Source organism: Phallusia mammillata, chromosome 2 (genome assembly GCF_965637545.1).
Source record: "Phallusia mammillata chromosome 2, kaPhaMamm4.hap1.1, whole genome shotgun sequence".
NCBI lineage: Eukaryota > Metazoa > Chordata > Ascidiacea > Phlebobranchia > Ascidiidae > Phallusia > Phallusia mammillata.
The window spans coordinates 32,321,908-32,336,274 of NC_137253.1; the positions used below are offsets into that span (position 1 = coordinate 32,321,908).

General features: G+C 38.7%; 1 protein-coding gene across 2 annotated transcripts; it reads left to right on the forward strand.

The window, feature by feature from the left end:
- The first annotated feature begins 4,609 nt into the window (after window positions 1-4,609).
- Window positions 4,610-13,555, forward strand: LOC145212217 (uncharacterized). Of its 2 annotated transcripts, none has more exons than XM_080080259.1 (11): window positions 4,610-5,565; window positions 7,567-7,692; window positions 8,966-9,040; window positions 9,633-9,767; window positions 9,921-10,010; window positions 10,173-10,199; window positions 10,267-10,443; window positions 10,822-10,924; window positions 11,107-11,903; window positions 12,596-12,735; window positions 13,265-13,555. In XM_080080259.1, exons 1-11 carry the CDS (start codon window positions 5,347-5,349, stop codon window positions 13,326-13,328), a joined length of 1,953 nt encoding a protein of 650 aa, XP_079936385.1. In that variant the 5' UTR covers window positions 4,610-5,346; the 3' UTR covers window positions 13,329-13,555. The 2 variants fall into 2 exon arrangements, with proteins under 2 accessions (XP_079936385.1, XP_079936387.1); XM_080080261.1 differs by lacking the exon at window positions 4,610-5,565 and adding an exon at window positions 7,029-7,278.
- The last annotated feature ends 812 nt before the right edge of the window (window positions 13,556-14,367 follow it).

Here is a 14,367-nt window from a genome sequence, read left to right on the forward strand (position 1 = left end):
TGCGCTTGGACGGAAGAACGTTTCATCCACAAAATCCGCGAAAATCTAAAGCCAAGAGACAGTTCTTAACCTAAGACATCACCTCGGGTTGTGTTGTCTTCAAAACAGGCTTTGTGCGGAGACAACTCTTATCGTTTTGCCTCTTTGGTATTTTTGTTGAGCTTTCAAAGCGTAAAACGTGTGTATAATCGTAAATATATTTTTCTTTAGTTCGAAAGCTTTTTACAAGTATCTTTGTTTATTACGCAATAATCTGCTTTGTTTCCAGAGAATATATGGTGATCAATTATTTAGTATTAATGTGTTCAATACTAATGCGAGGACGCAGACAAGAAAGAATTGTTACATTTTATTTTAAAATAACAAAAAATATGAACACATATTGGGTTTGAAACGAATTTGTAACACTCTTTGGATTTAGAAGTTTACAATTTTCGCAGCATGTTAAGGTGACGCGGCATCGGCGGTTGTAAACTGAAGTTGTGAGGTGACCTTTGCGTCGCTCGGCCAAAATCAAAGGCTCCGCGTCAGCGAGGCAAAAACACCCCCCAGTTCCTGGTCCCGGCTTCGAACCCTTTGATTCTACGCGAAGCTAATTCACTTGGAGCAACGCAAACCGCCCGCGCGACTCATCCGTAATAGCTTTTTGATTTCCTTTGCTCGAGCCTCGGGCCCGCGCACCGTCGCAGAAAAAAGGCACCCATTGCGCGGTTCATTCGCGTTACAACAATGCTTTCGAACGCGCCGCATTCTTGCGCGCAGCAGAGCGAATTGAGCCGCGCGAGATCAAAGCCGGGTTATTTACCATCTCTTTCCCCGCTCTGCTTGTTGAAAGGACTCTGCGGGCGTATAGAAGAGACACGACGAGCTTTAGTCGGAGTGCAGAGCCGCTGAGCCCGACCTACAGGCAGCGCTTTCATCATACGTGGTGTTGAATTATAGCCGGATCGTTTTACATTCTTATTATGAATGGCAAATTTCGGTATAATCCAAAGGTTTCTTTTCGCGATCGCGCGCGTTTTGTCTTGTTATCAGGGTTTATGCACCAGCTTACTAGTGGTAGATTTGAGTCTGTATTTATTCCAGTGTTGTTCTGTTAAACGTGTGTATGTTTTTGGTTCATAGCGTTTGTTGAAGCCAGGGTTTAGCAAAGCTTCTCCGCACATGTAAGCCTCCAGGGCCCTAGGGTTGCGTTTATTGGCTCGCTATAAGGTTCTTTGCCCAGTGCTTGGTGGCCACCAGGTTTACTACATTATAACTTTTTGTTTTTACTCTACTCGTTCAGTATTCGTAGTTTCGTACGTTGTATTGGGTTTGGGTTACTTGGCTAATCGAGGTATTGTTTCATGCTCATGAGATTTTCTATCAACTGTATAAGTTTCGCTCTTGTACATAAAATCGATATAGAATTACAGACTTGGCTTGTGCAATGACAGGGATTTAATGAAGCAGAATTTTGTGATTGAAATTGCACGCAGTGGTCACTGGTTACGTATACGTACAAAAGTTGAGTTGAGTTTATTTTGCTTGGTAATGGAAACATAGCGACACAATTGAACTGAAACAATTACCAAGCTGGAAGAGCCGCAGAATGTTGAGACGTTATGAACGATATAAAAGGTGAAAAATACAATTGGTGGATAATGGCTGAACAATCTACAGCTATAGCGTGTTATGAGGCGCTATGTGACGTGAGCTGACTAAAAGAAGTTACCGTTATTTACGGTCAGTAAGTGCTATAGCTAAGTTCATCCTGAACTGAAAAACACACTGAAAGCAGATAAATGAAAAAGTTATATAAGGGATTAACGAGGCTGTGGGTAAATAGAGAAGCCCAGCAAATTGGTTCGGGTTCGTTTTTTCGAGTTTATGAGGCGAAGTCTGTGATGTGACCGCGTTGCGATTGATACGTTGTTGTCCTTTCGTGAGGTTTTACGCAGGAAACGGTTAAACCCGCAACAGATCGGAGCAATTTACATCAAGGTAGCTAACACGAATCGCTTAAAAACAGATTTGAGAAAAACGGGTTCTGGCTTCTTGCCGCTGTTACATAGTTTCTAATGTAAACTGGTTAAAACGGTAGATTCATCAAGTTTGTTGTTTTTCTAAAATGATTTTTGCCTCATTTTTAAAATAAACGTTACTTTTTTGAAATTGGAAGATCGCAGTACGCTCGGTAACTCGGTGAAATTCGTGTCAATTTTATAAAGTTTTTGAATCAACACTAGTAAAGAATGGTTTCCGAAACGGTTTTGAAGTCGTTTTTTGTTGTAAGAAACAGTTGAACTCGTAACAAAACGGAACAGTTTATGTAAAGATAGTTAACACGACCCAACGAACAAGAACAGATGTGAGAAACCGCGTTCCGGCTTCTGGACGCTGTTACGTAATTTCTAATGTAAACAGGCTGAGAAGTTTTTTTGCAAAAATATTTTGGTTTTGGAAAATGAATTTTATCTCGCTTTTCGATATTTATATGACTTAGTAGACTTATCTTATTTTATGTAACCGATTCGGTATGACGCATTTAATGGGCCTGGCGTATATTGTGATTGATGTAACCGAAATCGGAAAATTATGACACTCTGGGTTAGAGGCGTAGAGTTGATGTCAAATTAAGTTTTTTGATAAAAACTGGAAGTGCAGTTTCCAAAGCGTTTTTGAAGTCCAATGTTGTTGTTAGACGCAATCTCAACGCAACGCCCGTCTTTCCTTTACTTCTGAGTTAAGAGCTAACCGCAGTTCGATATTTTCGATTTTATTTTGTGCCCTAAAACGACTTTCAGAGTATGAAGAAAAATGTTTAATCTTTTCGGAAAAATGTTTTTTACAATTCTACTCAAACATCGTTGAAATTTTGTTTACACAAGAGTTTGTTCGTCACCTCAAATCGAAGATTTCAAATTTGTTTTCGGTTTCTGTTTCAGTTCCGTTTTCGGTTTATTTCAAGAAACCGTAGGTTTGTCAAGGCAGTGGCTTATTACCCTGGCGCGCGTTAACATTTTTAGATGTTTGTGACAGTTGAATTAATGTTAAACAACATTTAGAAAACGGACAGATTTGTGTAGCCTGTTGATTTTGCATTCTTTACATCTTTAAATAATATTCAGCAATAAAACAGTAAACCAAATAAAGTAAATAAACGATAAAATCCACAGTTAAACAAAACCGGTCAGTTTTAGGTGAAGGCCTTCACTGAAGGGGTATTTATTTCGCTTAAATGTCATCATCACTTCCTTATTTAAATAGATGAATATACTGGGCAATGTAATAGTTTAAAATTTAAATCTTACAAAAAACGACATTGGAATATAAACTCGAAAATCGTTTGGCGTGTCCTACAATATCACGGGTTGTAGTCCAGGTCAGAACCACCATCTTGGCCTGTAGAGCAGTGGTCGACAACCGCCGGGCAAGGAGTTCGTTACCGGGCCGTATACTTTTTCAGATTAAATGCCATAAAACATTTTGCCCATGCATCCCGGGGATGATGAACTAATTTATACGTTTTCTAATTATTTTTATTTTCGGCTCACGATAAAATTTCAGTTTCAAAACCGGTCCCGATCAGTACAAAAATGGTTGCCGGCCCCTGGCTCATACAGTATACAGTGCGGTTCATGAGTTCAAATACCCTATGTCCTTCATCTAACGCGGACCAACTTTAATTGCGAACGAAGCTTCCAACTCTTCGACTTTACGAGCCCAGCTGTTTGGCAAGCGATGTAATAATGATGTCACTGCACAGGTCACATGAACTGGACGAGTGTTTTGAAATCGTTGAGCTGTGATCTGAGGTTTGTAGGGTTCTTGGAGCAACCTCAACATAGCTTTGGTTGCAATGCTTGTCGGGTCGGTGGTTCGGGCACAAAGAAAGGTCTGGGCCGAGGGTTGTAAAAGTCCCCAACGTCGGAATAAATTTACATTTGCCAAAAGAGCTCTATAAACTTGATGTCTCCAACTTATTTAAGATCGAATGGCAATTTGCAATTCGCATGTTTACAATAAAACGGTAAAACCAATGGACGATAAAAATTGGTTAAAACAGAATTAGGCTAGTTAGTTTCAGGTCAAGGAGTTATTTGTTAGTTATTTGGTCAAGTTATTTTGACATGTTTGCAATTATTTTCGAAGCTTTCTCGACAAGGGAAGACGATTGGTCTTTTGCGGAGATTATTACCGTCTTGCTCGAAATCTTAACTGTATGTTGTTACAGTTAAAGATGTTAAAAAGTCGAATTTCACCACACGAGGGACATTAGAATGATTAGAAGATTCGTTTTGATGTGGCCGAAATGTCGAGAAACGCTGAGATTGCTGATCTTTCCCAATGGTTTCAACCTGGCACCAACAAACAAGTTTTCTAAAAATAAAATCCATATTTTATGAACTTATAGTGTGTGAAATACAATTTGTAAGCATTTATTTGAGCGGTCGTCCACGTTTAACATTTTATAAAACTCTAGTTTCATGTTTTTTTGTAATTCCATAATGGACTTTGCACCACGGAGTCTGCCTCCTCAAAAACAAACAAAAAAACTCTTTTGATCTGCGCGTTTTTTCGAAGACTTGTCGTCGAATAAGTACTTGTTTATAACCTCTCATAAATTTGGTTTGTTGTTGTCATTTTGAGCTAAGCGCATTCGTGCGTGTGTTGTTTTGACCTCGCAAAGATCTTCTCCTCCTGTTTGTAGAAAGCGTTCAATTTATCACCGCGATTTATTGGAAGGGCAAACCTCGTAGACATATTTGTTCCGTCAACAAGGTTTTACCGTTCCCCAAATTTGTTGAGGTCAGCAAAAATGATTTCTACTAGGAATGATTTTGTTTCTGTGTGCGAAGCAGCAAAACCTTCAAGCAAAAATGGGGCCTTTATTGTTCAACCAACGAAACGCAATTCAGCAAATGTGTAAAATAGCGTAATGGAAAATGATAAAATCTATGTAGCCCACTGAAGAGAAATTATATGTAGCCCACTGGATCACATATTTAAACAGGTCGTAGCAACAGTGGTTGTCGAATAGTGTGTAATCAATGTAAACTATAGTACGCCGGGTCTATTGAAGGCGTTGTACCGAATCAGTCGGTCTTCCAAGCATTCCCATACGGCAAGGCACAGCTTGGAAAAATCTATAAGGTCGTGATCGCTGGTCTGCATCGACGCTTCAGGGCTGATCCCAGTATGAATATATTCATCTTAGCTGAACGTTAACTGCAAGCAACTATTATGTGAACAACAAGTTTTTTTACAAATCTAACCTCGTTTCTTTGGCACGACAGACGCGGTACGTTTAAGCTAAAAACCTGAAATGAAGTTGCAAATTGACGGAGTACTTAGCAGAACAAAATGGTGGAGCAAAGGTTGATAACCTGCTGTTGTATGTTGCTCACCGCGCTGACCTCTGTTGTCACGTGTTTGACCTTTGAACGGGAAGAAGCGTTCCTGCAGATCGTTCTCTACCAGCCTGACCCGCTGAGTGGAAAATATACAACTTATAAAACGGATTTAACTGGGCACTTCGCCACTGCTGGACCGGCGAGCGCAGCTGAAGGAGAAATTGAACAAGTGAGTTTTTGTTCTTGGTGGAAAAAATCTCCGAGTAATAAAGAACAAATAGAAACCTCAAAAGTTCAACCCGAGAGTAAAACTGCCAGTAACACAATGAAATTATATTGCTTTCGACAAAACCGTCTCATTTCCAAAGGCAGTGTCTTATATTTAAATCTGTTTAGTCGCAAATACCTACGTAATAGGCTTATATAGGCTAACCTATCTTAATATATGTTTTGTTCTTGATTAAGCTAATCGTAAAAGTGTATTGTAAGCGTTTTAAACAAGAAAAATGTGTTAGAAACAACCAAAGGTCTCGTTAAAATCTATCTGAAGATTCCAATGTTTTGGTTACCAATTCTCGTGTATTGCTTGGTCTTTTTCAATGTAAAACTTTCACAAAAGGGCAGATGGCTTTGCTTTGGACGCCCCGTTGATTTCCAAAAATAATCTTCATCGTGGTTTCGTGTTTAATTTTGTCGTCACGCAAATTTTACGCCACCTGGACTTGGGCAGCAAACTTGAAAGTCGTGTTCATTTTTTAAACGCACCCTACTCTACACTATCACGTGTAACGACATGGTATATGACCAGTGGTGGGACTCAAATTTTTTGTCGGCCGGTTCTATCACAAGAATCATATTTTTCAGCCGATTCTGTTACAAAAAGTTCATTGACAGTAACCAGTAATGCTAACCGGTTCGCTGATCTCATAAAATTTTGTAAGACGGTTCTATAGAACCGGTGCGAACCGGCTGAATCCCACCACAGCCTAAAGGTACCTTGTGGATATAGAATGCCTGGATATAAACAATTCACGTATCAAATTGAGTTGTAACATTTTATTTCGCTTTTGGTAAAAAAATGCTTCAATCCTTTTTGAATCGTTAAATCAGGAAATATATGTTAATGAAAACAACTTCTATATCATTTGTATTCACATTGTATTTTTAGTTTCGACTAAGACTTAAAATTCGTACAATGGAGAGGGTTAAGCAAGGTCGAATAAAACGGCAGAATCCTCGCGTTTTATAATATCGAAGTCTCCCGCGGCGTGCACAGCGCCTGTTCTTTATTTGCACATAAACAGAGAATTTATGGCAGAGCGCTTTCACGATGCTGGGCAGCGTTTCATGTCCGCTCGAACGGTGTATTTAACTGCGAGAATAAATCCTTTAATCTCTGCATTCTACTGCTGGCTCTGATCACCACCTATTATGGGTTCACGTTTAAAATAACCTTGCCTTTCATGAGCGCTGATCGCGGCCCAAGCGCACTGGGATAGTCTGCGGTTCTTTACTCTTATCCTAAACTTTTGAAGTTTACCGACGGGAATCATGAATTCGGAAATTGCCTACACTTGAATTCAAAACTACCGAATAAATTTAACGGGGATGTTTGCGTTCGTCACGCATGATTTACTACGTGGCGCGTAAATAAACGTATTGTTTTGCCAAATTTGCGAATTTGTTGCTTTTGCAAATTGCTTGCTTTTCTAAATGAAAAGCAGCTATTAACACACATCAAGCTTAACAACTGTGGTGTTTTTTTAGTCATTGTAAACACGGACTGTTTCCACCAGACATAAATATAAAATAATATCGCTCTTCTGGCAATTGTATTTTGCATACCAGGTCGCCCTTTTCAGGGTAAACAAAATCCAAAGCACCTAGTTCTGCACAAACTATCAAACGGGAAAAGATATTATTGCCAGTAGAGCTATACTAGGTTTGTTTTGTTTCAAAATGTGCATACTCTCTACATGAAATTTGTGAAATTTGTGAACATGATTACAGCAAAATCGCTCAGGGATTTATATTTGTCTCTTTATTTGTTTCACGATGGTCCTCGATAACTCTAACCATTGTTCACCTGTGTTAATGGAAAAATCCTACAGTAAAATTTAAATGCATTTTTGCTTTAAGTAAAGAAACAATTTTCTGTTGAAAACATGCTACATCATGCAACTGAAAAAAAAAACTAACTGAAAAGTTTATCAGTGCTTTTTTGTTTCAGATTCATCCTCTAAGTTTGTGCGCAATGAGTGGCAACGATATTCGTTACAACTATGGCTGGGTGGGAGTTGTGCAGTTGGAACATCCAAGTATAGAACCAATAAGATGTGGCTCTGTCCTTCAAAAGGTACATTTGACATTTTCATGTAGATAACACATACATTTGTGTTTTATGCTTGGCACAGGACTGTTTACGTTTGATAGATTTACTTCTGATGTGTATTTTGTATCAGAAATGTTACAATTTTACTTTTGAAGTTCTTCTGGCCACAAGAATTATCATAGCTGACAATTTCAGAACACTTGAATAAGTTTGTGTATTTCTTATTACGAACCACTGCAGATACTACATTTTCACTGATGATGACAATAGTTTTGTCGAAACGTTTGTTTTAATAAAATGAATACGTTTTACTCTACGTCGCTGGCAATTTGCTTTTTATTAAAGCTGTTATTCAAGTCCGTGTCTTGTGTACCTAAACTGCAGATACCGATTTCGCCGAAAAAATTATGGCATCGTCAGCCCTGAACAGGAAATAAATGAAGATATAGAATGATAAAAAATAAATACAAGAAGTAAAAGCAAATGTTGCAGGCCAAAAGAATTATGACTACATAAATAAGCTAAATTAAATTCATTGCTGCTGTGTTAACAGACAATTGGCAACCTGTAGCAAACTTTAATGTGGTGCAATGACATTTTACTACACAATATATTACATATACTACGACATGGTTGCTTGGTTGTGTCAATGCTACTAAAATGTGTAGTTTTGTATGTGTGTGCGTGAAAATTTTGGGGCTTTTAACATTATCACCGAGCATGTTGGGTACCTTTATTGAATTTAATTGTCATAGGGAAAATGTTTGCAGATATTGCATTGGCTACGTTGCTTCTACATCATCGATCGTCTTTGCTGCTGCCCTCTAGGGAGCGCTTTGTTGTTTGAAGTTGATTTGATTGACATGTGATGTCGTTATATGTTAACCTTTTCTAATTACGTTGCTTGCATGTATTGCGACTGGTACACCCAGGTTTGGAAACCAAAGGATATTGTGTTGTATTGCTTTGGTGACAGATGTGCTTGCGACTTTCATTTCATGAAGATTAAAATACTTGCTATTGGATGTTTGACAACACTTCAACACCACCACAATATTTGCAAATATTGTCATTAACTTACACATAATTTTTGTTGCAGTAATGTAGGCTATTTGCTACAATATTGGCCTTAAATGTTGGTTATTGGCCTATAGTACTGTAATCAGTCTTGGCCTTAAAATCACTACCTCTAATTTTACACTTGTTTTGGGACACTGTTTTCCAATAAAAAAGATATGTTAGTAAAAAATGTGCATTGAATATAAAATAATAACAAAGTTTTTGTGTTTTTCTGAAGGCTGAAAAGGCATTGGACAAAGGAGCAACAGCTATTATATTTGATATTTCCAAACATCCAGATGCTTGGGCACAGGTTTGTCAAAATTGTTTGTCATTAAGTAGAGAACTGTGATGTTGTTAATGTTGCCAAAGACATTGCATTTGGCTGTTCAATCTTTTTAAAAACAAAATTTTGTTATCTTCTGTCATTGTCGGCGTCAACAAAGGTGTTTCATTTAAAAACTGACAAAGTGCTGGTTTGTCTAGACATTCTGCTTACTTTTTTGTTTCCACTTTTGTTTTGATTTGGTATTTTACTTTTGTATAAACATGAAAACGGGTGTTTTGGATTATATTAAAACATCGATTTCATTTACGTAGCAGAAAAGACATTGAATTATTTATGTGTGTAATGATCGGGACTGGTGTGGTAGAACAATACACAAAAATGCTTCACTTGTTAGTTAACAAAAAGTTTTTTTCTGAAAACTTTTAACACAAATCATCAAGCTTTCAAATTGCTATAATTTAAACAACTTTGCTTGTAGAAGACAATGTTTTCATATGTCAATTGTTAAACTGTGCTAAGAATGTTGCGATGCATTATGGAACTTGTCAAATTATTTTTGACCCATATGTAATTTCAAATTAAATTATATTTGTTTTCTTTAAATTTTGTTCTGTAGTTGAATGCCGAACGTCGCGCTTCACTGGACCGACCAATCATACTCATGCAGGGGTCAGAAGCAAGTGAATTAATGAATATCATAAAAGACAAAAAAGTTGCAAGAGCTAGAATTGAAAGAAGGGAATATGAACCGGTAAATTAATAAGTGAACATTTTGACATTGTAACTTTAAATATATATTTATGATTTTTTTTAAGCGTAAATTCCCATGTTTTAAAATAGCGTGGAGACTGGTTTTTGGTGATTGGTTGTTGTATTACTAAGAAACTTTTTATTTTTTTAACAGGACAGCTCACACAACCAAAACATGAACATGGCAATATTTATGGGATGTTTTGTTGTTATTTTTGCAATTTGTATGGTTCTACTCGCAAAGGTGAGCGAAATCAATTGTTGTCTTTTTTACGTCAAAATGTCAAAAGAAAACTAAAGTACAAAAACAGTTTTATTGAGTATAAACATAAATATAAGTTCGAGGCTGTTTAAATGAATACCAAGAGTGTGCAATTTATTAACCGTTTCTGTTTTTGTAATGCAGATAAAGTGTAGAAGACGACAACCTGAGGTACGTTGAAATGCCTATTACCCTTCCTAATGTTTTTGAAGTGGTTAAACGTTTTCTTTGAATTTAGATGTCTCTTAACAATCTTGCCATCAACACTTTACATCAGTTGCAAACACGGAAATACCAACATCGAAGAACTCATCGCAGTCCAACTTCAAAATGTGGAAAAGAAAGCGATCGCTCAAGTCTGACATCTGGTGGCTCTCTATGTGCAATTTGTCTTGAGGAATTTTCTGAAGGACAGGTAACATAGATTGTCTTTAAAACGGTGCCAAATTGATCTCATTCATTTAAAAATTCCAAGAAGCTGATTAAAATAGATGTGCTTGAACCTCAAAAAATATGTTACTTTGCATCTTAATACACTAACTTCCCTTCTATTTGCTGACTTAATTTCTGTGTTCCAATCTTAGATTTTTAGGTGGCACCATTTTTACATAGGCAGCAAGTCATAATTTAAACCCCCTTCCCTTTCATGGACAATAGCTTGTCCGGTTACATATCTACTTTTTTCATGTCTAATAATCTCATTAAATGTTTGTGATACTTTTATCTGTGGTTGGAATTGTTTTGCTGCTTTTTTCTTTTACCAATCATTCACATGCTGTTGCATTATTTTCAGGAACTTCGAATAGTCCCATGTTCCCACGAATTTCACAAAATCTGTGTCGATCCCTGGTTGCGAGAACATCAAACCTGCCCACTTTGTAACTTCAACATTTTGAGTGAGTTGTCAAAATGTGTTGCTTTCAACGTTTCTTCAAACACTTTATGTGCTGACAAAGTTTTTGTACCTCTTCGGTCTATTCTTTTTTTTAATCTTTAGTGTGGCGTGATGGACCATGATTAACTGCCAAAGGAAAGCGTATTACAACAAAAACCTTTTCTAATATTTTCTGATTTTCAGATTCTCCCGTCCGAGTTCACCCGATGCAAATGCGCCACTCCCCCACCACGCCCCCGTCGGTGGTTTCCATGGAAACGGGGTCACCGCTAGGTCAATGCCGACCGACTATCTACAACTCCCCTGCCTCGACTTTTCCCTTCCGGTATCCGGCCCAACGAGCTTGCGCGCGCCCCTACCGGGAACTTTTCTGCGACGCGCCACCCGGATCCGTACCCCTGCGAAACGACAAGTTTGACGTGGTGCCTTGTGCGCATGCACACAGACACTATTACCCGAACCATTGCCACCCGCATTTCCCACCACCTTTATGTCGATCGAGTCCATGCCAAACTCCCACCAGAGAAGCCATGCACTACCCGACGAATCGACATCAGTTCCACCGCAGCGCGACTTCCGATTTCCCGCGGAACCCGGAAATGAACCCAATGTACGTCATGCAGAAGCAGCGTGGTTTCGACTTGCAGAAGCAGCGTGGTTTCGACTTGCCACCCGCCTACGACACTTTACTCACCAACTCAGGAATGCTTAACAATGACGTCACCTCACTACCTCACGCGCCACGTCACCAGTATTACGTCACCAGTACGCCGTCGCTTGCCAGTGGGTATTTGCCTGACGATTTCAGCGATGGAAACATTTCAGAGAACAGCGGCCGAACATTTTGCGGGCCTACTTTTGCTGCTCCAGAACGCAACGGAACTGACACAAGCATTATGTCCAATTTCGGGTCTACGTCACTTTCTGACATCAGACACTTGACGTCATCAAGTTCTGAGAATGTCCGCCGTGTGCCCACTGTAAGTAAAAGAGATAACAACTGCTAATTGAAGCTCGGTCTCTGATTGTAACTTACCGGTATTTCAAAACTTTGAACAAGATAACTTAAACAAAAGTTAAATACAAGCTATTGCTGCCAGGCATAATATCAAGTTTATAAAGCTCTTCTGGCAAATGTATTGTTATTCCGACGTTTCCACGTCCCATACAGGTCGCCTTCATCAGGGTAAATAACACTAAACATAAGTTGATGAAAAACATTATTAAGTCAATCGTCCTTAAGATTTTATATATTTCGCCTTTACAACATCATCAGTATCCGTAAGCAAGTGTAAACAAACCTTGCGGAAATGGTACGCATAAAACATCCAACTGCGCAACTGATATAAACATATCGAGAACTTAAAACCAGTGGTGGGATTCAGCCGGTTCGCACCGGTTCAATAGAACCGCCTCACAAAATTTTATGAGATCAGCGAACCGGTTAGCATTACTGGTTACTGTCAATGGACTTTTTGTAACAGAACCGGCTGAAAAAAATGACTTTTGTGATAGAGCTGGCTGACGAAAAAATTAAATACCACCGCTGCTTAAAACCGCAATGATTTTGTTTTATGGCTACTTTTTTTTGCCGTTCTCACACTTCCAAAACTGAACGATAATACCTGAGTTTTACTGCATTGTTAAATCGCAAACGTGATTGTTTCGTCAGAACCGGCGCCCCGCTACTCCGTTCATCGGCTACAGCTCATCCGATGGAGCTGAGGGATTTTTCCGTCTCAGCGATTCGTCACTAGAGGGCATACTGGAGTCAGCCAACATTCCTTCCATCTACGATTCGCGTGATGACGTGTAAGTGACGTCAAAACGCGCAAAACCATTTGTAATAGATGGATTTTGTGTTGTATGAAATTAAACGTAAGAAATAGAAACAAATAATTGCCATTTCTTGTAGCTGCTACACTATTTCTTGATTAACGTGTTTTACCAAGGGAAATAACTTAATTTCAATGGTTTTAACTTTTTCTCATGCTGTAAATAAAGTTTTCAAAAATATAAAGTCATTTGTCCTCATAATTTCGCGATACATAAATTTCTCCTTAACAGCATTATCAGCATTTTATTCAATTAAATGCTGTTAGGGCGAAATATATATTAAAAAGACGAATGACTTAATGTTTTCATGAACTTAAATCCACTGACTTAAGGTTCGTTATAGTCTTCATCCACCAAGCAACGAGTAGAGCGATCCTATTTTTTTAAGTATTGCTGCACACAAATTCATGTTTAGTTTTCGGTTATTTCAATCGTTGTGTGATTTTCTCATCTTTTCTCATTCCGCAGTTAATAAGCTTTCTTGACTGATGTTTGTTGTTTGCAGATGGGCGTCTGATTGGAGCGCATCGAATCACAGGACGGATTTTAACCAATCAGGAACCTGGTAGCGGTCACGTGTTCAGTTCGACAGTCGTTACTTCGTTTCGTGTTGTTGCATTTTTTGTCGCAGTTTATACATAATTTATTTATTATTACACATTGAATATCGCCCGCGCGTTCTCTCGTCCTGTGAGAGCGCCGCATCTCCCCGACAAGTCGTTTTACCTTCGTTTTCTTCATTGCCTTTTTCTTCGCACACAAGGTGGTTCCCCTAACAAAGCGACTACAAATGGTCGAGGTTGTTCTTTGTTCATTTTCCCGCGGGATTTCGTTGAGCTTTGCGCTGAAACCAGCAGGGACAGTGGAAAGTTTTCGAATTGGTTCGTAAACATGAAGAGAAATGGGCAGGAGTCATTATCAAGCTTGCGAGGCGAGAAATTGACAAGTTTACTAGTAGGTTTGAACGAAGTACCCCATGGGAACGGATCGCAACACTTTTTGTATAGGTATTGGATTAAAAATGAGGTATCGAGTCAATACTGATTGCTGAACACAAACATATAAAGCTGTCGGTCAAAAATATAACTCCAGAAAATATTTACACAGTTAAACATGATTTTTTGGGTGATTAGGTGATTCTATTCAAATACTATTTCATAATCGCTACAAAACTTGCGCACCAATGTTTACCAATCCGAATAAGCAACCTGGTGGACGAAAGTGTTATTGCTCGACTGACGACCAAACACATTCTAAACCAGGGGTGGGCAACCAGCGGCCCTTCTTTAAAGGTTGTGCGGCCCGCAGAGACGCTTGGATTTTAAAAGTACTGGCAAACAAGTCCAATTAAAATTGGGACCCGAACCCGAATTTAAAAGTCCGAAACCCAACTAGAACGTTTAATTGAAAAAAAAAAAAAGATTTAGACCCGAAAGTTGGTTAAATTCCGGGTGTAAAGTGATACCCGAATCAAACCCGAACCCGAAAAATCCGACCCTACATCACTGTGATGTCCCCAATTAACGCTCCTTGATTTTTAGCGCCTTTTGGGTTGAAAAAGACCAGTGAAATTGGGCATAAACGCTTGTGAAAAGCGACAAAAGTTTG